This window comes from Ranitomeya imitator, chromosome 5, assembly GCF_032444005.1.
Source record: "Ranitomeya imitator isolate aRanImi1 chromosome 5, aRanImi1.pri, whole genome shotgun sequence".
Taxonomy (NCBI): domain Eukaryota; kingdom Metazoa; phylum Chordata; class Amphibia; order Anura; family Dendrobatidae; genus Ranitomeya; species Ranitomeya imitator.
The window spans coordinates 8,870,197-8,895,875 of NC_091286.1; the positions used below are offsets into that span (position 1 = coordinate 8,870,197).

The 25,679-nt window shown below is 46.5% G+C and overlaps 1 protein-coding gene across 2 annotated transcripts in view; it reads left to right on the forward strand.

Annotated features, from left to right (window-relative positions):
* Positions 1 to 25,679, forward strand: part of RNF8 (ring finger protein 8) — a 39,894-nt gene that overhangs the window by 11,717 nt on the left and 2,498 nt on the right. Inside the window, exons 3-7 of one of the 2 annotated variants that reach the window (XM_069768280.1) lie at positions 1,757 to 2,404; positions 4,157 to 4,219; positions 10,675 to 10,761; positions 10,866 to 10,973; positions 11,058 to 11,262. In XM_069768280.1, coding sequence (XP_069624381.1) covers positions 1,757 to 2,404; positions 4,157 to 4,219; positions 10,675 to 10,761; positions 10,866 to 10,973; positions 11,058 to 11,262 — 1,111 coding nt within the window. Of the gene's footprint in view, positions 1 to 1,756; positions 2,405 to 4,156; positions 4,220 to 10,674; positions 10,762 to 10,865; positions 10,974 to 11,057; positions 11,270 to 25,679 lie in introns of both variants that reach the window. The other variant, XM_069768281.1, reaches the window with a different exon arrangement.

Here is a 25,679-nt window from a genome sequence, read left to right on the forward strand (position 1 = left end):
GTAACCCTACAAGGAGAGATATGTACTATTTAGTATGGGTTGTTCTTCATTGACAATATATACTACTGTTTATCAATCCATTGTTTAATGGTTATTTAACCCCTCTGCATACTGATTTTTCTCTATACCTTAATGGTTGTGATGCATGATCTGCACACCTGCAGTTTTATTTTGCATGTGTATTTCCATTTTTGGACGGTATATCTATACTTTTTTTTTTTTTAATGAAAGTGTTTTTAATCAAGATTTAATAAAGCTTTAATGTTTATGTACCTGTGACATTTTGCTTTCGTTACACATTTTTTGGGGGATTTCTTTGAGTTTATGGAAGTCATTTATATAGGCCGGGATTAAACTATATGGCACAGTGTAACACTAGATGGCGCCACGTCAGTATATTCTTTTGTGACTGTTATTGGGGTCTTTACCTTGTTAGTTTTATTAGGAGACTTTCTCTCCGTCAGCGACGTCTCTTGAATAAGCGCTGCCCAGCTCGCCTGCCCCTCCAGCTCGCCTGCCCCTCCAGCTCGCCTGCCCCTCCAGCTCGCCTGCCCCGACAGCTCGCCTGCCCCGCCAGCTCGCCTGCCCCGCCAGCTCGCCTGCCCCGCCAGCTCGCCTGCCCCGACAGCTCGCCTGCCTTCACACCCTGTTCTCTAATGTTTGTAAATCAGGGCAGGGGCATCAGTGGGACCGGCTGCAGCCGGAGAGAGAACACAAAACTGTCAATGGAATAACAGAGTGTCATGTACTGAACACGTTAACTGGATAATGTGCCGCTGCCCCCAGGTCTCTAAGGAATACTTCTTTACAATCTGTGCACTGCCCTGTAGGCGAGGAGACGTACGTGACTGCCCCAAAATATTGTCACTTGGAAACACTAAACCTTGTGGGTGCGTTCCCTTCTCCAAACTGAACTCTGACGCCAGAAGCCATTCATTCACATGTGAAGAGAAAACTGGACTGAAAGTCAGATCAAATTCTGCGTAGAAGCTGTAAAAGCTGGGAATGCCTAGAATGTCAGCACTGAGAAATACAAAATAGTGAGTGCAGCTCTGGAGTATAATACAGGATGTAACTCAGGATCAGTAATGTAATGTATGTACACAGTGACTGCACCAGCAGAATAGTGAGTGCAGCTGTGGGGTATAATACAGGATGTAACTCATGATCAGTAATGTATGTACACAGTGACTGCACCAGCAGAATAGTGAGTGCAGCTCTGGAGTATAATACAGGATGTAACTCAGGATCAGTAATGTATGTACACAGTGACTGCACCAGCAGAATAGTGAGTGCAGCTCTGGGGTATAATACAGGATGTAACTCTGGATCAGTAATGTAATGTATGTACACAGTGACTGCATCAGCAGAATAGTGAGTGCAGCTCTGGGGTATAATACAGGATGTAACTCATGATCAGTAATGTAATGTATGTACACAGTGACTGCACCAGCAGAATAGTGAGTGCAGCTCTGGAGTATGTCATTAAAGCTGAGTAACGTATATTGTGTAGCTTTCAGTGAAGTCTCTTTCGGGTTTATAAGACAGGTGCCAGTGATCGTCCATCCCATGGTAATTATTATACGAGACCCCTGATGAGACTGTATACTGGCTATATATTCTGACCGCTGTTGCTTCTGGCTCAATGATGCTGTTGACTACACTGAAGTTGTGGTTTGGGCCCTTTACAATCACCTGGGCTTTTTATGGAGGGGAGGAACCTCAGATGCTGATTGTCTTCTCTCTCATGTTGCAGAGCCTCAATGGAGTTTTTCTCAATAAAGTGAAGCTGTCTCCTCAGACACCGTACGTCCTGACCAAAGGCAGCAGCATCCAGATCGGTGTCGTTATGCCCAATGCCGAGAGGGCCGAGTTTGAGTACGAGTTGGTTGAGGAAAATCTAGAAAAGATTCGGCCACTTCTAACTCGTCCACAGTCGGGAAAGAGAAAGTTGATCAGAAACAAACGGAAACTAAACTGTGAAGACTCTGAGGCCTCCGTGACAGAGGGCACCTCCAGCACGTCCAAGGCCAAAATCCCCCGCATCTTAATAGACAGCAGCCAACCAAACAGGTCACAAAAGGCTGAGATCTCTACGCAGCCCACAGTAAAGATGGAGACCTCAGTGGATCTGGACTGTTCTGCGGATGTGGACCTCATTGCCTCCACTCAAACGCCAACAGAGAACACGCTCCATTTTACGAATATAAGGCAGTCTCTTGTAGAACTTAAGAATCTTATTGCTCAGGTCAAGGAGAAGATGAAGACCACTCAACAGAGCGGATCCACCGGGGACAGACCGGAGCTCCTGGACCTGCAGAAGGAGCTGAGCAGTAAACAAGAGGAGCATCTCCAGAGAGTCAACGAGATGAAGACGACCGTCCAGGAGCAGCAAGGAATCCAGGTATGAGGAGGAGACACTGGTGTGGACTATGGACACGCACCGTGACTCCCTGCGGGATTGTGTGGGCTAGGTGGAAATACAGGGGCTTTCTGAAGTCCAGCTATGTGATGAGGATCATGTCGGCACAGGAGCCCCCGGCCAGTGTGACCAGCAGGAGGCAGGTTGTGATTGACAGATGAGCGACCAGGATGAGAGAAGTCTCTGATCTCAGACGCTTAACCCTCTAAATTCCACTACGGAGCTTAGTAGGGGAGGACACTTCTCAGACATGGCTGCCCATTGATTTCTTTCATCGCATATTCAGGGTAGCCGTGTACTTAAGACTGCCCCAAGGTCTGCCACGGGTGTCCACCAAAGGCACGGTCTAGTAGAAAACCTTTAATGATAAATATTTCAGTCAATTAAAAGAAATCTAAAACAACTATAACCATTTTATTAAACCAAGCTAAATTTTATTCAATTTAGAATTTTTTTTTCACCAGAAAATTTTTTTAAACTTGACTAAAAAATAAATAAAATTTAGCTTGCATCGCCATTTTCTGTGAACTTTTTTTATTTTTCCGTTGATAGAGCTGCGTGAGGGCTTGTTTCAACGTAACTATCTATTTTTTTTATTATTATTATTTTGCTATTGTGTGGTACATAAGAACGATTTCAACGATTTTTAATTAATTTTTGGGAAGGTGTAACTACCAGAAAACTGCAATTCTAGCATTTTATACAAAATGTTTTTTTCTTTTTCATTATTTTTTAAGTATTTACCGGACTTGCGTGGATGTGGCAATACTGTGTTTAAAGGGGTTAATGACTTTTTTTTTATATTTGTTACAATTTTTTTTTTTTTTTTTTAAATATACACTGCCCAAAAAATAAAGAGAACACTAAAATCCCACATCCTAGATATCACTGAATGAAATATTCCAGTTACAAATCTGTATTCATTACATAGTGGAATGTGTTGAGAACAAAAAAACATAAAAATGATCAACGTAAATCAACCTGCGCTATCCCCAGTTCTCCAGCACATACACTTCAGCTAATATTTCTGCATTTGGTTGCTCGTGTCTACCTGAAATTTCAAACATATTTTTTCTTTAATTTTGTTAAGTTCTCCTAGGATGACCCCTTAGAATTACAAGACTTTCTGATCTCTCAAGGAGGTCACCATCTCTGACACTGGTGCTGCCTGCATTACAATTCTGTTCCACACACAGAGGGGACGAGACCGAAACTCCCATCGCAGTTAATGATGATGACTGCACAGCTCCGATCACAGAATTATAATGGAATCCTGCCTCCCTGATTACTTCTAACCTATTAGTCTTATTTGGGGGAAGGAGAATGATCGCACTTTCCTCCCTGCAGGCAGAGATGTTACTGGCTCTAGCTGGTCATGTGATGCTGTACTTAAGATGGAGGAAGCGCTGCAGGAAAATGGCGACACTATTATGAGAAGCCCTGAATGTGCTAGATAAGGACCTAGTGAGACCCGTGGGCTGGAGAGGAGCATAAGGGACCATGTGTGACATCTGAGCAGACCTGACGCTACACACTCATAACTTACCAACACGTTACTCTAAAACTTTGAGACTTAGAGTTGCAAAGTCAGTGCATAAGTTTCCAGATCCGTCCCCTTTACCTAAGGCCCCATCTGCTTTGCTGAGGTCGGGGTTACTCCGTTATGTGGCCAGCAGTGCTGTGGATTTGGGGTTTCTCCCGTGTCACTCACAGATTTTCTCCGTCTGACCACAGGGGAATTCATTGCAGTCAGAAGAGGAGCGTCAGAAGGAGCCGCTGGCACAGATCCTGGCAGAGGTGAGGTCGAGCCGTGAGAGGCTCAGATGATTGATATCGAGAAGGACGCTTGTGTCCTCCTGGCTGTTTCCACAGGGCACAATTACTGTGTGATTACGGGACATTTTATATCCTGCAGTGCTGCCATCTCCCGGCATTTCTGCAGATCCTATGCTTGCCTCTAAGTGACCTGCTCTGTGCCATGACCCTGCGTCCTGCAGAGACCACAAGCACCAGGGGAGGTTTTTTTTATTTTTTTGCAGGAGTTGTAGAATTTGCTGCAGATAATCTGCAGCAAAACCTGCAACAAAGTGGGTTACATTTTACCACACGTCAACGCTGGTAACAGATGAGGTGCATAGCTCTATAGTAATATATGGGGGTTGTGGTAATAGATGGGTGCACGGCTCTATAGTAATATATGGGGGTTGTGGTAATAGATGGTGCGCGGCTCTATAGTAATATATGGGGGTTGTGGTAATAGATGGGTGCGCGGCTCTATAGTAATATATGGGGGTTGTGGTAATAGATGGGTGCGCGGCTCTATAGTAATATATGGGGGTTGTGGTAATAGATGGGTGCGCGGCTCTATAGTAATATATGGGGGTTGTGGTAATAGATGGGTGCGCGGCTCTATAGTAATATATGGGGGTTGTGGTAATAGATGGGTGCACGGCTCTATAGTGATATATGGGGGTTGTGGTAATAGATGGGTGCACGGCTCTATAGTAATATATGGGGGTTGTGGTAATAGATGGGTGCGCGGCTCTATAGTAATATATGGGGGTTGTGGTAATAGATGGGTGCACGGCTCTATAGTAATATATGGGGGTTGTGGTAATAGATGGGTGCGCGGCTCTATAGTAATATATGGGGTTGTGGTAATAGATGGGTGCTCGGCTCTATAGTAATATATGGGGGTTGTGGTAATAGATGGGTGCGCGGCTCTATAGTAATATATGGGGTTGTGGTAATAGATGGGTGCGCGGCTCTATAGTAATATATGGGGGTTGTGGTAATAGATGGGTGCACGACTCTATAGTAATATATGGGGGTTGTGGTAATAGATGGGTGCGCGGCTCTATAGTAATAATATATGGGGGTTGTGGTAATAGATGGGTGCGCGGCTCTATAGTAATATATGGGGTTGTGGTAATAGATGGGTGCGCGGCTCTATAGTAATATATGGGGTTGTGGTAATAGATGGGTGCACGGCTCTATAGTAATATATGGGGGTTGTGGTAATAGATGGGTGCACGGCTCTATAGTAATATATGGGGGTTGTGGTAATAGATGGGTGCTCGGCTCTATAGTAATATATGGGGTTGTGGTAATAGATGGTGCACGGCTCTATAGTAATATATGGGGGTTGTGGTAATAGATGGGTGCGCGGCTCTATAGTAATATATGGGGTTGTGGTAATAGATGGGTGCGCGGCTCTATAGTAATATATGGGGGTTGTGGTAATAGATGGGTGCGCGGCTCTATAGTAATATATGGGGTTGTGGTAATAGATGGGTGCGCGGCTCTATAGTAATATATGGGGGTTGTGGTAATAGATGGGTGCACGACTCTATAATAATATATGGGGTTGTGGTAATAGATGGGTGCGGCTCTATAGTAATATATGGGGGTTGTGGTAATAGATGGGTGCGCGGCTCTATAGTAATATATGGGGGTTGTGGTAATAGATGGTGCGCGGCTCTATAGTAATATATGGGGGTTGTGGTAATAGATGGATGCGCGGCTCTATAGTAATATATGGGGGTTGTGGTAATAGATGGGTGCATAGCTCTATAGTAATATATGGGGGTTGTGGTAATAGATGGGTGCTCGGCTCTATAGTAATATATGGGGGTTGTGGTAATAGATGGGTGCATAGCTCTATAGTAATATATGGGGGTTGTGGTAATAGATGGGTGCTCGGCTCTATAGTAATATATGGGGGTTGTGGTAATAGATGGATGCACGGCTCTATAGTAATATATGGGGGTTGTGGTAATAGATGGGTGCACGGCTCTATAGTAATATATGGGGGTTGTGGTAATAGATGGGTGCGCGGCTCTATAGTAATATATGGGGGTTGTGGTAATAGATGGGTGCGCGGCTCTATAGTAATATATGGGGGTTGTGGTAATAGATGGGTGCGCGGCTCTATAGTAATATATGGGGTTGTGGTAATAGATGGATGCGCGGCTCTATAGTAATATATGGGGGTTGTGGTAATAGATGGGTGCGCGGCTCTATAGTAATATATGGGGTTGTGGTAATAGATGGATGCGCGGCTCTATAGTAATATATGGGGGTTGTGGTAATAGATGGGTGCATAGCTCTATAGTAATATATGGGGGTTGTGGTAATAGATGGGTGCGGCTCTATAGTAATATATGGGGGTTGTGGTAATAGATGGGTGCGCGGCTCTATAGTAATATATGGGGTTGTGGTAATAGATGGGTGCGCGGCTCTATAGTAATATATGGGGGTTGTGGTAATAGATGGGTGCGCGGCTCTATAGTAATATATGGGGGTTGTGGTAATAGATGGGTGCGCGGCTCTATAGTAATATATGGGGGTTGTGGTAATAGATGGGTGCGCGACTCTATAATAATATATGGGGGTTGTGGTAATAGATGGGTGCTCGGCTCTATAGTAATATATGGGGGTTGTGGTAATAGATGGGTGCTCGGCTCTATAGTAATATATGGGGTTGTGGTAATAGATGGGTGCACGGCTCTATAGTAATATATGGGGGTTGTGGTAATAGATGGGTGCACGACTCTATAATAATATATGGGGGTTGTGGTAATAGATGGGTGCACGGCTCTATAGTAATATATGGGGTTGTGGTAATAGATGGGTGCACGACTCTATAATAATATATGGGGGTTGTGGTAATAGATGGGTGCGCGACTCTATAGTAATATATGGGGTTGTGGTAATAGATGGGTGCTCGGCTCTATAGTAATATATGGGGGTTGTGGTAATAGATGGGTGCGCGGCTCTATAGTAATATATGGGGGTTGTGGTAATAGATGGGTGCGCGGCTCTATAGTAATATATGGGGGTTGTGGTAATAGATGGGTGCGCGGCTCTATAGTAATATATGGGGGTTGTGGTAATAGATGGGTGCACGGCTCTATAGTAATATATGGGGGTTGTGGTAATAGATGGGTGCGCGGCTCTATAGTAATATATGGGGGTTGTGGTAATAGATGGGTGCGGCTCTATAGTAATATATGGGGGTTGTGGTAATATATATGGGGGTTGTGGTAATAGATGGGTGCGCGGCTCTATAGTAATATATGGGGGTTGTGGTAATAGATGGGTGCGCGGCTCTATAGTAATATATGGGGGTTGTGGTAATAGATGGGTGCGCGGCTCTATAGTAATATATGGGGGTTGTGGTAATAGATGGGTGCGCGGCTCTATAGTAATATATGGGGGTTGTGGTAATAGATGGGTGCACGACTCTATAGTAATATATGGGGGTTGTGGTAATAGATGGGTGCGCGGCTCTATAGTAATATATGGGGTTGTGGTAATAGATGGGTGCTCGGCTCTATAGTAATATATGGGGGTTGTGGTAATAGATGGGTGCGCGGCTCTATAGTAATATATGGGGGTTGTGGTAATAGATGGGTGCGCGGCTCTATAGTAATATATGGGGGTTGTGGTAATAGATGGGTGCGCGGCTCTATAGTAATATATGGGGGTTGTGGTAATAGATGGGTGCACGGCTCTATAGTAATATATGGGGGTTGTGGTAATAGATGGGTGCGCGGCTCTATAGTAATATATGGGGGTTGTGGTAATAGATGGGTGCGGCTCTATAGTAATATATGGGGGTTGTGGTAATATATATGGGGGTTGTGGTAATAGATGGGTGCGCGGCTCTATAGTAATATATGGGGGTTGTGGTAATAGATGGGTGCGCGGCTCTATAGTAATATATGGGGGTTGTGGTAATAGATGGGTGCGCGGCTCTATAGTAATATATGGGGGTTGTGGTAATAGATGGGTGCGCGGCTCTATAGTAATATATGGGGGTTGTGGTAATAGATGGGTGCACGACTCTATAGTAATATATGGGGGTTGTGGTAATAGATGGGTGCACGACTCTATAATAATATATGGGGGTTGTGGTAATAGATGGGTGCACGGCTCTATAGTAATAATATATGGGGGTTGTGGTAATAGATGGGTGCGCGGCTCTATAGTAATAATATATGGGGGTTGTGGTAATAGATGGGTGCGCGGCTCTATAGTAATAATATATGGGGGTTGTGGTAATAGATGGGTGCGCGGCTCTATAGTAATAATATATGGGGGTTGTGGTAATAGATGGGTGCGCGGCTCTATAGTAATAGATGGGGGTTGTGGTAATAGATGGGTGCGCGGCTCTATAGTAATAATATATGGGGGTTGTGGTAATAGATGGGTGCGCGGCTCTATAGTAATATATGGGGGTTGTGGTAATAGATGGGTGCGCGGCTCTATAGTAATATATGGGGTTGTGGTAATAGATGGGTGCGCGGCTCTATAGTAATATATGGGGTTGTGGTAATAGATGGGTGCGCGGCTCTATAGTAATATATGGGGGTTGTGGTAATAGATGGGTGCGCGGCTCTATAGTAATATATGGGGGTTGTGGTAATAGATGGGTGCGCGGCTCTATAGTAATATATGGGGGTTGTGGTAATAGATGGGTGCGCGGCTCTATAGTAATATATGGGGTTGTGGTAATAGATGGTTGCACGGCTCTATAGTAATAATATATGGGGGTTGTGGTAATAGATGGGGTGCACGGCTCTATAGTAATATATGGGGGTTGTGGTAATAGATGGGTGCGCGGCTCTATAGTAATATATGGGGGTTGTGGTAATAGATGGGTGCGCGGCTCTATAGTAATATATGGGGTTGTGGTAATAGATGGATGCGCGGCTCTATAGTAATATATGGGGGTTGTGGTAATAGATGGGTGCATAGCTCTATAGTAATATATGGGGGTTGTGGTAATAGATGGGTGCGGCTCTATAGTAATATATGGGGGTTGTGGTAATAGATGGGTGCGCGGCTCTATAGTAATATATGGGGTTGTGGTAATAGATGGGTGCGCGGCTCTATAGTAATATATGGGGGTTGTGGTAATAGATGGGTGCGCGGCTCTATAGTAATATATGGGGGTTGTGGTAATAGATGGGTGCGCGGCTCTATAGTAATATATGGGGGTTGTGGTAATAGATGGGTGCTCGGCTCTATAGTAATATATGGGGGTTGTGGTAATAGATGGTGCACGGCTCTATAGTAATATATGGGGGTTGTGGTAATAGATGGGTGCGCGGCTCTATAGTAATATATGGGGGTTGTGGTAATAGATGGGTGCACGGCTCCATAGTAATATATGGGGGTTGTGGTAATAGATGGGTGCGCGGCTCTATAGTAATATATGGGGGTTGTGGTAATAGATGGTGCACGGCTCTATAGTAATATATGGGGGTTGTGGTAATAGATGGGTGCGCGGCTCTATAGTAATATATGGGGTTGTGGTAATAGATGGGTGCGCGGCTCTATAGTAATATATGGGGGTTGTGGTAATAGATGGGTGCGCGGCTCTATAGTAATATATGGGGTTGTGGTAATAGATGGGTGCGCGGCTCTATAGTAATATATGGGGGTTGTGGTAATAGATGGGTGCGCGGCTCTATAGTAATATATGGGGGTTGTGGTAATAGATGGGTGCACGGCTCTATAGTAATATATGGGGGTTGTGGTAATAGATGGGTGCGCGGCTCTATAGTAATATATGGGGGTTGTGGTAATAGATGGGTGCGCGGCTCTATAGTAATATATGGGGGTTGTGGTAATAGATGGGTGCGCGGCTCTATAGTAATATATGGGGGTTGTGGTAATAGATGGGTGCGCGGCTCTATAGTAATATATGGGGGTTGTGGTAATAGATGGTGCACGGCTCTATAGTGATATATGGGGTTGTGGTAATAGATGGGTGCGCGGCTCTATAGTAATATATGGGGTTGTGGTAATAGATGGGTGCGCGGCTCTATAGTAATATATGGGGGTTGTGGTAATAGATGGGTGCGCGGCTCTATAGTAATATATGGGGGTTGTGGTAATAGATGGGTGCGCGGCTCTATAGTAATATATGGGGGTTGTAGTAATAGATGGTGCGCGGCTCTATAGTAATATATGGGGGTTGTGGTAATAGATGGGTGCGCGACTCTATAATAATATATGGGGGTTGTGGTAATAGATGGGTGCGCGGCTCTATAGTAATAATATATGGGGGTTGTGGTAATAGATGGGTGCACGGCTCTATAGTAATATATGGGGGTTGTGGTAATAGATGGAGACATAAACCTAGTAAAGTATGAGGGGCTGAGTAATCTGGGAGATCGCTGATGTTTATCCTCGTTTTTCTCATTCGGGGGATTTACCGCTTCCTCTCGTTGTGTCCTCAGTACTCGCAGCTCCTGGATGACTTGAGTTTTTGTCGCCACGACCTGGAACTGATTATTGAAGCAAAGAATAAAGAGCAGGAAACCAAGGTGCATCATCGTCTGTCCACATTATCGATGACACACGGGTTGAGCTCCATTCATCTCTGCTGGGGGTTGTAGTCCTCACTTTGTGACTTTTCTGTATTTTGCAGGAAGAGAAGGAGAAGATGGAGGCTCAGAAGGAAGATGTTCTGCATCACATGAATGATGTCCTGGATAACGAGCTGCAGTGCATCATCTGCTCCGAGCACTTCATAGAGGTGAGCGGCCTTCACCGCCGGGCGGGAAAGAAGCAACAGACGCTAATGTGATGTGCATTACCAAATGCTTACTGCCCCCCACAGGCCGTCACCCTGAATTGCGCCCACAGCTTCTGCGCTTTCTGCATCCAGGCTTGGAGAAGCAGGAAGGAAGAGTGTCCCATCTGCCGGCAGGAGATCGTGACACAGACGCGCTCCCTCGTCCTTGACAATTGTATTAACCGCATGGTGGAGAAGCTGAGCCCCAAAATGAGAGATCGAAGGCTGGCCGTCATCCTAGAGCGCAAAGGTGAGAGGTGGGTGACTTGTATCAAAGCATTCTCTTACTGAACCCCGAGAAACAGCGGAGCAAGAACTGCTGATCTCTGGTGATGGATAGGAGGCATTCTCAGTGATGTCACCGCTGATCTCTGGTGATGGATAGGAGGCATTCTCAGTGATGTCACCTCTGATCTCTGGTGATGGATAGGAGGCATTCTCAGTGATGTCACCTCTGATCTCTGGTGATGGATAGGAGACATTCTCAGTGATGTCACCGCTGATCTCTGGTGATGGATAGGAGGCATTCTCAGTGATGTCACCGCTGATCTCTGGTGATGGATAGGAGGCATTCTCAGTGATGTCACCGCTGATCTCTGGTGATGGATAGGAGGCATTCTCAGTGATGTCACCGCTTATCTCTGGTGATGGATAGGAGGCATTCTCAGTGATGTCACCGCTTATCTCTGGTGATGGATAGGAGGCATTCTCAGTGAGGTCACCTCTGATCTCTGGTGATGGATAGGAGGCATTCTCAGTGATGTCACCGCTGATCTCTGGTGATGGATAGGAGGCATTCTCAGTGATGTCACCGCTGATCTCTGGTGATGGATAGGAGGCATTCTCAGTGATGTCACCGCTGATCTCTGGTGATGGATAGGAGGCATTCTCAGTGATGTCACCGCTTATCTCTGGTGATGGATAGGAGGCATTCTCAGTGATGTCACCGCTTATCTCTGGTGATGGATAGGAGGCATTCTCAGTGATGTCACCGCTTATCTCTGGTGATGGATAGGAGACATTCTCAGTGATGTCACCGCTTATCTCTGGTGATGGATAGGAGGCATTCTCAGTGATGTCACCGCTTATCTCTGGTGATGGATAGGAGACATTCTCAGTGATGTCACCACTGATCTCTGGTGATGGATAGGAGACATTCTCAGTGATGTCACCACTGATCTCTGGTGATGGATAGGAGACATTCTCAGTGATGTCACCGCTGATCTCTGGTGATGGATAGGAGACATTCTCAGTGATGTCACCGCTGATCTCTGGTGATGGATAGGAGACATTCTCAGTGATGTCACCTCTGATCTCTGGTGATGGATAGGAGGCATTCTCAGTGATGTCACCGCTGATCTCTGGTGATGGATAGGAGACATTCTCAGTGATGTCACCACTGATCTCTGGTGATGGATAGGAGGCATTCTCAGTGATGTCACCTCTGATCTCTGGTGATGGATAGGAGGCATTCTCAGTGATGTCACCTCTGATCTCTGGTGATAGATAGGAGACATTCTCAGTGATGTCACCTCTGATCTCTGGTGATGGATAGGAGACATTCTCAGTGATGTCACCTCTGATCTCTGGTGATGGATAGACGGCTGTGATGAACCCGCACCTCGCCATCCATCCTGATGTCACTATTACGTCAGAAGGATCACGTAATGTGGTCTTCCCACTTTTGCCAACTTGATGTTCTGTTAAGCCGATAAACGGACGTGTGAGATGAGAGAAACCCAAGGTTAAATTCTATATATAATCGCCTTAGTGGCACACTGGACAATACACTATACACACAATGGTCAGATATGCAAATACAATAGTGGTGGGACAAAATTTGCAGAATATAAGTCAGGAACCTGTCAGATGAAAGGGCTATTTTGCGGGGAGTGGCTGCCACCTGGGAGGCTTGTGGTTCCCTCTGTTCCTTGACTTCTTTCCCCTACAATAAGTCATATCAGCCTCCTCAGAAAAAGCAATAGGCCATGCTTTACACGATCATTAACCCCTTTGAGTCACTACCCTCTGAGCTAAACCTAAATCCCTTCCCCTTGCCTCTAGCAGCTAAAAACTGCAAAACCTAAGATGGGTCCATAACTCCTTAATGAATGGTCCTAGGGGAGGCGGTTTTGGCATCATCGGATCCAGTGCAGTGAGGCCCCTGCTACGCGTTGAGACCAAACAGCTTTGCCACCTGGCTCCTACTAGCCATTCTACGTATCTTCCCTCGACTGCTAGATCGGATCGAGACCCTGGAAGGCATTCGGCCCGTTCCAGAGATCTCAAAAATGTAACCGATCTGTGGCTATGACTTACAATATGTCCATATTCTCCTTTATCAAGTCCTAGCTGTCTAAACAAAGCAGCTTGACCGCATGGTATCCATGTTGCAAGCATATCTGTTGTCCTGAGATTAGCTGGCCACAAGGTGTGAGATCTTTCACTCACAGCCTTTTCAGGCTTGACTCCCTGCTTAGCTAGGTGTCCTGTTGCAGCTGCATAATGGAATTGTGTTTTATAATCCCATGCCAAGTAGGATACAAATGATTGACATGAAATTATGTTTCCAATATTCTTCACACCTCCCCCTTTAGAGGGCGCTAGGGGGCATCACTTTCCGCTGTTTTCCTGCACTTCCGTCTGCAACCTGTTTGTCGGCTCCAGCATGGCAACCTCCCATTCGTTCTGGATACAGTGTGTAACCAGGTGAGGAGGTTGTGGACCGTTTTCACGGTGAATTGGTGTTTGTATGTAATGGGTGCAGACGCTGCAGGGCCACACAATTGCCAGACATTTCTTCTCCATTATGGAGTAGGCCACCTCCCTCGGCAGGAGCTTCCGACTCTGGTACCAAACGGGATTTGCCAAAGTCGGCTGCTTGTAGTACTGGGAAGCTGGAAAGGGCGGTCTTCAGCTTCCTGAAGGCTGTCTTAGTCGTTTGTTCAATCGATGGCGGAGGGCAGCTTCTTCTTGGTGATGTCCGTCAGGGGTTTCACAAGGCTACGATAGAGGGGGGCGAACCTTCTATAGTGCCTGGCGGTGCCCATGACCTGTTATTTGGTTCTGGGGGTAGGCCAGGATGTGATGGCATCCACTTTCCTGGGCTCTAGTTTCAGAGCCCCACCTCTCCCCCACCCACACCTACCCAGTGACCCAGGTAGTGGTTTTTACTCGTAGCCAACTGGCACTTTTCCAGTTTAATGGTCAAGCCTGCCTCGCAAATCCGCCCAAGCCACTGCGCCAGATGCTCTAGGTGATCCTCCCAGACTGGACAGAAGATTACAGTCGTCCAGGTATGCAGCCGCGTACCCTTCAAATCCATTGAGCAGCTTGTTGACCTTCCGCTGAAAAGTGGCAGGAACATTCTTCAATCCGATCAGCATCATCGTGGACTCGTACAGTCCGAATGAAAGGCAGCGTTCCCACACCTCACGGGTCAGGGAAATTTGCCAATATCCTCGGCTCAGGTCCATGATGGTCCTGGCCAACTGATTGAGCAGGTCATCGATGCGCGGCATTGATTAAGCATCTGTGACCGCGTTGAGCCCCCTGTAGTCCACGCAGAACCAGGTCGTCCTGTCCTTCTTTGGGACGTGGACTACAGGCGAGACGCTGGATATTTGGATGACCCCAGTTTCAGCATTTCGTCTATCTCCTGACGCATGTGCTGCTGCACCTCCAGGGAGACCCAATATGCTGAACTCTGGTGCGATCCCTTGTGTCCATGTGATGAATGCCGACTTGGTCCTTCCGGGCTTGTTGCTCAACACATTCCAGAAGGGGTGTAGGGTAGCCCACATCTGGGACCATTGGTTCGACAAGAGCTGGTGAAAAACCTCCACATCCTGCTAGAGGGCCAGCAGGCGTCTTGTGGACAGATAAGACGGAGTGTTTGGTAAAGCACGTGATTCTACTGTTTACTGTAAATGGAATGAGACCTACAAATAAAAAAACACAGTAGTTGGTCAAATATGGTGAAGGGTCAAAGATATTTTGGGTTGTTTTGCTGCCTCTGGCACTGGGTGCCTTAACTGTTTGCTAGGCATCATAAAATGTTAAGATTCCCAAAAGGAATGTAGTGCATGGGGTCAGAAAACTGGGTTTGCATCCTGAGTCATGGGTCTTCCAGCAGGACAATGACCCCAAACATACTTAAAGCACCCAGAAATGGATGGAAACAAAGCGCTGGAGAGTTCAGAAGTGGTAATTCTAGCTCCAGTAGCGTAAAGTCTCCCACCACTACCACTTACATACAAATGCTAGAGATAAACTGTGAATGTATACATTAAATCAGTTAATTTTGCCTGCTTTGCTGAATTTCTGAATACAGATCACTGTAAAAAAAAACAACAAATTGGTCCATGAGTCCACTGAACCAGGCAGCAGCAAGGCTTAAAATTTATGAGGCAATAATCCCTGACTAGATGCCTGTCAAAAGCTATACCTACTGCCATACCTCACCATAGAAGAATTGCAGATAAGAGCGGTAGTATTGTAACAGAATAGAATCACTTTTTTCAAGACAAATTCAAATAGATTTGTTTAACCCCTTCCCGACCCATGACGCCACGTAGGCGTCATGAAAGTCGGTGCCATTCCGACCCATGACGCCTATGCGGCGTCATGGAAAGATCGCGTCCCTGCAGATCGGGTGAAAGGGTTAACTCCCATTTCACCCGATCTGCAGGGACAGGGGGAGTGGTAGTTTAGCCCAGGGGGGGTGGCTTCACCCCCTCGTGGCTACGATCGCTCTGATTGGCTGTTGAAAGTGAAACTGCCAATCAGAGCGATTTGTAATATTTCACCCATTATAACGGGTGAAATATTACAATCCAGCCATGGCCGATGCTGAAATATCATCGGCCATGGCTGGAAATACTAGTGTGCCCCCACCCCACCCCTCCGATCGCCCCCCCACCCCCCCGATCTGGCCGGTACACTGCTCCGGCTCCCCTCCGTCCTGTGCTCCGCTCCCCCCCCGTGCTTGTGCCCGCTCCCCCCGTGCTCCAATCACCCCCCCGTGCTCCAATCACCCCCCCTGCACTCCGATCCACCCCCCCCGTGCTCCGTTCCACCCCCCCGTGCTCCATTCCAGCCCCCCCGTGCTCCGTTCCACGCCCCCCGCGCTCCGTTCCACCCCTCCCGCGCTCCGATTCCCCCCCCCGTGCTCCGATCCCCCCCCCCGTGGTCCCCCCCCACCCTATCATACTTACCGATCCAGCCGTGGTCCCGTCCTTCTTCTCCCGGGCGCCGCCATCTTCCAAAATGGCGGGCGCATGCGCAGTGCGCCCGCCGAATCTGCCGGCCGGCAGATTCGTTCCAAAGTGCATTTTGATCACTGAGATATAATCTATCTCAGTGATCAAAATAAAAAAAATAATAAATGACCCCCCCCCCCTTTGTCACCCCCATAGGTAGGGACAATAAAAAAATAAAGAAATTTTTTTTTTTCCACTGTTAGAATAGGGTTAGGGGTAGGGGTAGGGTTAGGGGTAGGGTTAGGGTTAGGGGTAGGGTTAGGGGTAGGGTTAGGGGTAGGGGTAGGGTTAGGGGTAGGGTTAGGGGTAGGGTTAGGGTTAGGGCTAGGGTTAGGGTTAGGAATGTGCACACGTATTCTGGTCCTCTGCGGATTTTTCCGCTGCGGATTTGATAAATCCGCAGTGCTAAACCGCTGCGGATTTATGGCGGATTTACCACGTTTTTTTCTGCGCATTTCACTGCGGTTTTACAATTGCGATTTTCTATTGGAGCAGTTGTAAAACCGCTGCGGAATCCGCACAAAGAAGTGACATGCTGCGGAATGTAAACCGCTGCGTTTCCGTGCAGTTTTTCCGCAGCATGTGTACAGCGATTTTTGTTTCCCATAGGTTTACATTGAACTGTAAACTCATGGGAAACTGCTGCGGATCTGCAGCGTTTTCCGCAGCGTGTGCACATACCTTTAGAATTAGGCTATGTGCACACGGTGCGGATTTGGCTGCGGATTCGCAGCAGTGTTCCATCAGGTTTACAGTACCATGTAAACATATGAAAAACCAAATCCGCTGTGCCCATGGTGCGGAAAATACCGCGCGGGAACGCTGCATTGTATTTTCCGCAGCATGTCAATTCTTTGTGCGGATTCCGCAGCGTTTTACACCTGTTCCTCAATAGGAATCCGCAGGTGAAATCCGCACAAAAAACACTGGAAATCCGCGGAAAATCCGCAGGTAAAACACAGTGCCTTTTACCTGCAGATTTTTCAAAAATGGTGCGGAAATATCTCACACGAATCCGCAACGTGGGCACATAGCCTTAGGGTTAGGGTTGGAATTAGGGTTGTGGTTATGGTTAGGGGTGTGTTGGGGTTAGGGTTGTGGTTAGGGGTGTGTTGCGGTTAGGGCTGTGATTAGGGTTATGGCTACAGTTGGGATTAGGGTTAGGGGTGTGTTGGGGTTAGTGTTGGAGGTAGAATTGAGGGGTTACCACTGTTTAGGCACATCAGGGGTCTCCAAACGCAACATGGCGCCACCATTGATTCCAGCCAATCTCGTATTCAAAAAGTCGAATGGTGCTCCCTCACTTCCGAGCCCTGACGTGTGCCCAAACAGTGGTTTACCCCCACATATGGGGTACCAGCATACTCAGGACAAACTGCGCAACAATTACTGGGGTCCAATTTCTCCTGTTACCCTTGTGAATCTAAAAAAATGCTTGCTAAAACATAATTTTTGAGGAAAGAAAAATGATTTTTTATTTTCACGGCTCTGCGTTGTAAACGTCTGTGAAGCACTTGGGGGTTCAAAGTGCTCACCACATATCTAGATAAGTTCCTTGGGGGGTCTAGTTTCTAAAATGGGGTCACTTGTGGGGGGTTTCTACTGTTTAGGCACACCAGGGGCTCTGCAAACGCAACGTGACACCCGCAGACCATTCCATCAAAGTCTGCATTTCAAAAGTCACTACTTCCCTTCTGAGCCCCGACGTGTGCCCAAACAGTGGTTTACCCCCACATATGGGGTATCAGCGTACTCAGGAGAAACTGGACAACAACTTTTGGGGTCCAATTTCTCCTGTAACCCTTGGGAAAATAAAAAATTCTGGGCTAAATAATTATTTTTGAGGAAAGAAAACGTATTTATTATTTTCACGGCTCTGCATTATAAACTTCTATGAAGCACTTGGGGGTTCAAAGTGCTCACCACACATCTAGATAAGTTCCTTTCAGGGTCTAGTTTCCAAAATGGGGTCACTTGTGGGGGGTTTCTACTGTTTAGGCACATCAGGGGCTCTGCAAACGCAACGTGACGCCCGCAGAGCATTCCATCAAAGTCTGCATTTCAAAACGTCACTACTTCAATTCCAAGCCCCGGCATGTGCCCAAACAGTAGTTTACCCCCACATATGGGGTATCAGCGTACTCAGGAGAAACTGGACAACAACTTTTGGGGTCCAATTTCTCCTGTAACCCTTGGGAAAATAAAAAATTCTGGGCTAAATAATTATTTTTGAGGAAAGAAAACGTATTTATTATTTTCACGGCTCTGCATTATAAACTTCTATGAAGCACTTGGGGGTTCAAAGTGCTCACCACACATCTAGATAAGTTCCTTTCAGGGTCTAGTTTCCAAAATGGGGTCACTTGTGGGGGGTTTCTACTGTTTAGGCACATCAGGGGCTCTGCAAACGCAACGTGACGCCCGCAGAGCATTCCATCAAAGTCTGCATTTCAAAACGTCACTACTTCAATTCCAAGCCCCGGCATGTGCCCAAACAGTAGTTTACCCCCACATATGGGGTATCACCGTACTCAGGAGAAACTGGACAACAAATATTGGGGTCAAATTTCTCCTGTTACCCTTGGGAAAATTAAAAAATTCTGGGCTAAATAATTATTTTTGAGGAAAGAAAACGTATTTATTATTTTCACGGCTCTGCATTATATACTTCTATGAAGCACTTGGGGGTTCAAAGTGCTCACCACACATCTAGATAAGTTCCTTTGGGGGTCTAGTTTCCAAAATGGGGTCACTTGTGGGGGGTTTCTACTGTTAAGCCACATCAGGGGCTCTGCAAACGCAACGTGACGCCCACAGAGCATTCCATCAAAGTCTGCATTTCAAAACGTCACTACTTCACTTCCGAGCCCCGGCATGTGCCCAAACAGTGGTTTACCCCCACATATGGGGTATCAGCGTACTCAGGAGAAACTGGACAACAACTTTTGGGGTCAAATTTCTCCTGTTACCCTTGGGAAAATAAAAAATTGCAGGCTAAAAGATCATTTTTGAGAAAATATTTTTTTTTTTTATTTTCATGGCTCTGCGTTATAAACTTCTGTGAAGCACTTGGGGGTTCAAAGTCCTCACCACACATCTAGATTAGTTCCTTTGGGGGTCTAGTTTCTAAAATGGTGTCATTTCTGGGGGATCTCCAATGTTTAGGCACACAGGGGCTCTCCAAACGTGACATGGTGTCCGCTAATGATTGGAGCTAATTTTCCATTTAAAAAGCCAAATGGCGTGCCATCCCTTCCGAGCCCTGCCGTGCGCCCAAACAGTGGTTTACCCCCACATATGGGGTATCAGCGTACTCAGGACAAACTGGACAACAATATTTGGGGTCCAATTTCTCCTATTATCCTTGGCAAAATAGGAAATTCCAGGCTAAAAAATCATTTTTGAGGAAAGAAAAATTATTTTTTATTTTCATGGCTCTGCGTTATAAACTTCTGTGAAGCACCTGGGGGTTTAAAGTGCTCAATATGCATCTAGATAAGTTCCTTGGGGGGTCTAGTTTCCAAAATGGGGTCACTTGTGGGGGAGCTCCAATGTTTAGGCACACAGGGGCTCTCCAAACGCGACATGGTGTCCGCTAACAATTGGAGCTAATTTTCCATTCAAAAAGTCAAATGGCACGCCTTCTCTTCCGAGCCCTGCCGAGTGCCCAAACAGTGGTTTACCCCCACATATGAGGTATCGGCGTACTCGGGAGAAATTGCCCAACAAATTTTATGATCCATTTTATCCTACTGCCCATGTGAAAATGAGAAAATTGAGGCGAAAAGAATTTTTTTGTGAAAAAAAATTACTTTTTCATTTTTACAGATCAATTTGTGAAGCACCTGAGGGTTTAAAGTGCTCACTAGGCATCTAAATTAGTTCCTTGGGGGGTCTAGTTTCCAAAATGGGGTCACTTGTGGGGGAGCGCCAATGTTTAGGCACACAGGAGCTATCCAAACGCGACATGGTGTCCGCTAACGATGGAAATAATTTTTCATTCAAAAAGTCAAATGGCGCTCCTTCCCTTCCGAGCCTTACCATGTGCCCAAACAGTGGTTTACCTCCACATGTGAGGTATTGGTGTACTCAGGAGAAATTGCCCAACACATTTTAGGATCCATTTTATCCTGTTGCCCATGTGAAAATGAAAAAATTGAGGCTAAAAGAATTTTTTTGTGAAAAAAAAGTACTTTTTCATTTTTACGGATCAATTTGTGAAGCACCTGGGGGTTCAAAGTGCTCACTATGCATCTAGATAAGTTCCTTGGGGCGTCTAGTTTCCAAAATGGGGTCACTTGTGGGGGAGCTCCAATTTTTAGGCACACGGGGGCTCTCCAAACGTGACATGGTGTCCGCTAAAGAGTGGAGCCAATTTTTGATTCAAAAAGTCAAATGGCGCTCCTTCCCTTCCAAGCCCTGCCGTGCGCCAAAACAGTGGTTTACCCCCACATATGAGGTATCAGCGTACTCAGGACAAATTGGACAACAACGTTCGTGGTTCAGTTTCTCCTTTTACCATTGGGAAAATAAAAAAATTGTTGCTAAAAGATAATTTTTGTGACTAAAAAGTTAAATGTTCATTTTTTCCTTCCATGTTGCTTCTGCTGCTGTGAAGCACCTGAAGGGTTAATAAACTTCTTGAATGTGGTTTTGAGTACCTTGAGGGGTGCAGTTTTTAGAATGGTGTCACTTTTGGGTATTTTCAGCCATATAGACCCCTCAAACTGACTTCAAATGTGAGGTGGTCCCTAAAAAAAATGGTTTTGTAAATTTCGTTGTAAAAATGACAAATCGCTGGTCGAATTTTAACCCTTATAACTTCCTAACAAAAAAAAATTTTGTTTCCAAAATTGTGCTGATGTAAAGTAAACATGTGGGAAATGTTATTTATTAACTATTTTGTGTCACATATCTCTCTGGTTTAACAGAATAAAAATTCAAAATGTGAAAATTGCGAAATTTTCAAAATTTTCGCCAAATTTCCGTGTTTATCACAAATAAATGCAGAATTTATTGACCTAAATTTACCACTAACATGAAGCCCAATATGTCACGAAAAAACAATCTCAGAACCGCTAGGATCCGTTGAAGCGTTCCTGAGTTATTACCTCATAAAGGGACACTGGTCAGAATTGCAAAAAACGGCAAGGTCTTTAAGGTCAAAATAGGCTGGGTCATGAAGGGGTTAATGTAGCAACATCAAGGACTGTTATTTCATCAATCCTGCTGGGGAATATAGTGGAGTGTTTCTCATCTACTCACCCTGATTTGGAGGAGACCAGGATCTTCTGCGCTGGTCTTATACTAGTAGAACCCACCGGTTCTTTTGGTTTCAAAATGTTTTCCCTCAAGTAGAAGGTGGAGATTCAGAAATTTTTTTTTTTTCATTACTAAGGCGTAGGTCTCCTTCACTGGTAAAATGTGTGCACTAAACGCAAAGGATGCCAAAAATTAGGAGTCACTCCAGTACCCCTTTGAAGAGATGTAGTGGAAGGTCTCTGAATACATTTTTCCCCATTATTAACCCCATCACGCCGCAGCCCATTTTCGTTTTTGCATTTGTTTTTTGCTCCCAGACCAATAACTTTTTTATTTTTCCATCAATATGGCCGTGTGAGGGCTTCTTTTTCTGCGGGATGAGTTGTACTTTTGAATGACACCATTGGTTTTACCGTGTGGTGTACTGGAAAACGGGAAATAAATTCCAAGTGCGGTGAAATTGAAAAAAAAAAGTGCAATTCCACAACTTTTTTTTTTTTTTAACCATGTTCACCTAGGGGGTATGCATGTATATAAGAATGTTCGAGGTGGCATCCTAAAAGCCCTTAAAAAAATTATAGTGAGGGTAGCATGATCACCTTGTTGATTTGGTGGTGGTGGTGGTGGAAGAGGAGGAGGACGATGACACACAAAAGATGAAATCCTGAAGTGTATACCGATGTTTGGGTGGGAAGTGGTGCATGGGCATACACCAGAAATAAATCCCAAAATGCTGCATTTGAGTTTATGTACCGCTGCTGTCATTTGATAGTGTACAGAAGTCTTGACCTAGCCAGCCCTTGATCATTTTGATAAGACTCAACCTGTCAGCATTCTAAGTTGTCAGAGCGGCACTAAAACCAGCTCTGACAAAACGCTAGCGGCAGGACAGGCCAGGACCTCCAAGGCGTACAGAGACAGTTCATGCCACATGTCCAGCTTGGGTGCCCAATAGTTGTAAGGCACAGAGGAATCACAGAGAATGCTGGTACAGTCAGGTACTCCTTCAGCATTTTCCTAAATGTTACCCTCCTTGTCAGAGTACCCCACGCATCAGGGCCTGGTTGCTTGGAGGGTCTGAGAAAACTATCCCAGACCTTTGAGAATGTTCCCCTTCCTCTGCGGCATCTGGTGTGTGTCTGTGACCTCTGCCAACAGTGTTGTCAGATGGGAATTTTTTTAATAACTCTTCAACTAGGGCTTTTTGGTACTGCAACCTTTTATTAGACCTATCCTTGTAGCGTGGGCCTAGAAGGGTGACCAACCGGTAATTAGTGTTGGCCAAAAGGCTTACAGCGTGAGGGTCTTGGGAAAGGCAGTGGAGCATAAAGTCAGGCATGTGTGCCAGACTGCCAGCAGCCAAGACTTCTCTGTCCCCACCAAGAGGACGACTGTCCATGTTGTCTTCTTCGTCCTCCCGCTCCTCCTAGTCTTCAGGCCATCCACAGTGAACAGATGGGATGAAGGTGATGGGGTTACTGCTATTTGTAGCGGAGGCAACCAGCTCCTGTTCCTCTTCTGCCTTCTCATTATCACCCAATCCGCATTGACAAGATGAGATGAGGATGGGCTGTGTTTCATCACCCTGTATAGTTTCTTGCTCCATCTCAACTTGCTCCTCCTGCAAAGCCTCCTCTTTAATTGTGAGCAGTGAGCGTTTCAGTAGACAGAGAAGCAGGATGGTGCCGGTGATTATGGTGTCATCGCCACTCAGCATCTTGGTCGAGTCCTCAAAGTTGTGGAGAACTGCACAGATGTCAGACATCCGTACCCACTCAACAGCTCTTATATGCGGAGGATTACCGGAATACTGACGTGCATGGTGTACCTGGTATTCCAACTACTGCCCGTGAGCGTCTCACAAAGCCTTGCCAACATATGTAACGTTGAGTTCTAATGTGTGGTGACATCGCACACCAGCTGGTGAGCTGGAAGTTGCAAGCGCTTCTGCAGCACTGCCAGGGCAGCGGAAGCTGTAGCCGACTTGCGGAAATGGGCACATACGCGGCTTAGTTTCTCAAGTAGCTCAGGCAGATCTGGGTAGGTTTTGAGAAACCACTGAACCACCAAGTGGAGCATGTGGGCCAGACGTGGTACATCTGTGAGGTTGCCAAGCTTCAGAGCTGCCACCAAGTCACAAGCGACCATGCCTGGTTGTAGAGTCAGGGGCGAGACCTGTAGATCAGTCTGGTCAGTAGGACCTTTCAACAACTCTGCGGTGGTGTGCTGTTTGTCACCTAAGCAGATTAGCTTCATCAGATCTTGTAGTCGCTTGGCTGAGGGAGTGCTGCAGTGCATCCAGCTTGAGACTGATGTTGAGGTTTGTGATATGGAGGGTGTGGAGGAGGTGCAGAAACTGCTGTAGAAGGTGGGTGCATCCATGATTGAACCAGGCCTCGGTGTTGATAGCACGTGCTCATTCCAGGGTCCGACTGGGTCCCAGCTATCACAATGCTCACCCAGTGTGCCGTCAGAGAAATGTAGCATCCCTGGCAATAAGCACTTGTCCAGGTGTCCATGGTTAAGTGGACCTTCCCAGTCACAGCATTGGTCAGAGCATGGCTGATGTTATGGGACACGTGCTTGTGTAAGGCTGGGATGGCACATCGAAAGAAATGGTGGTGGTTGGGAACCTAGAGATGGCTGCTGCCATGAGGTTGTGGCAACGTCCCCAGAAGCCTCCATATTTCCAGGGCGAGCAATCAGGAAACGTGGCTGTTTAATATCGTGGCCTGTTGGTGGGTGGCTGCTTATTTATTCTTGCGTTCCCAGGACTGGGATAGGGACAACTGAACACTGCACTGGGACAAGATTACTGACGGTTGCAAGTGTGTAACGGCAAGTGCAGGGTGGGAGTCATCTTTGCCTACATCATGGACAGGATTGGCATGCCCCTAGAACAGAGGAAGAGGCAGTGGTGTCACCCGCAGACACTGATTCTGGACCCTGGCATTCGGCAGAAGTAGTTGGGTGCTTTGCTTGCATGTGCCTGAGCATGCTGGTGGTGGTCAGGCTGGTAGTTGTGCTGATCCAGGCATGGATATGGGTTAACTAGACTGTCTTAAAAAAAGCCAGACTTGAGAACACAAAGCTCGGCCTGGCAACTTAACCCGTGTTGGTGCTCTGGGGAGCAGTTGCCCGCCTTTTGTCTGTGGCCACCCCACTGCGTCTTCCTTCCTTTTGTGATGCTGCGGATCCCTCGATCTGTGCACTAGTGTCCTTGCTCTGCATCTGACTTTCCCATGTTGGGTCAGTGACTTCACATCATCCACCACCTTATCTTCCACATCCTGGTCCTCCTCCTGACTTACTGACATAACACCACTTGCTGGCAATTGTCTCATCATTATCCTCTACCTCTTGCGACAGTAATTGTGGTTTTCCACCATCGCCTTCTCATGAGCGTGGCTGCTCAAATATTTGGGCACCGCTACGCACGATGTCCTCATGTCCTGGTTGGAATGAGCAGGGCGACTGTCCAGAATCTATATAAAGAAGCTGCGGAGACACCATCACGTGTTTCTCGACGCAAGCAGTGAATAGCCAGGCCTTTCCCCGGGAAGGAACAACCACGGGAAGGGCAGCATCCTATGAAGGAAAGCCACCTATGCCAAGCATGGTATCCATCCACAGACAGCTGTTTCGGGGTTTTTGCCCCTCATCAGTGTGGAGTAGGAATCTGGCTATTAGGAGCAGTGCCTAGTAAAAAGGCTATAAAGGCACAGATGCCCTTCCCGTGGTTGTTCCTTCCCGGGGAAAGGCCTGGCTATTCACTGCTTGCGTCGAGAAACACGTGATGGTGTCTCCGCAGCTTCTTTACATGCATCTGCATATTTCCCATAAGGGATGGGGGCAGTGTTCTGGAATCACTGCGTTGAGAAACACGTGATGGTGTCTCCGCGGTGTTGGATGTTTTGGTCTCCCCGAGGCCAATCATCTGTGCCTTTATGTCCAGAATCTATAAATGGAAATGTGAACAGCTCTTCGGAGTTTCCAAGTGTGGGATCACTTTTGTGTCTGGGCACTCAGTGTCGTGCGAGGAAGGAGGATCAGGGTGAGTATTATGTGGTCTGGCGACTGAGATTGGCCCATGTGGAAGACCGGATGGTGCTGGCAAAGTGACTGGAAGCATTATCTGCTATTC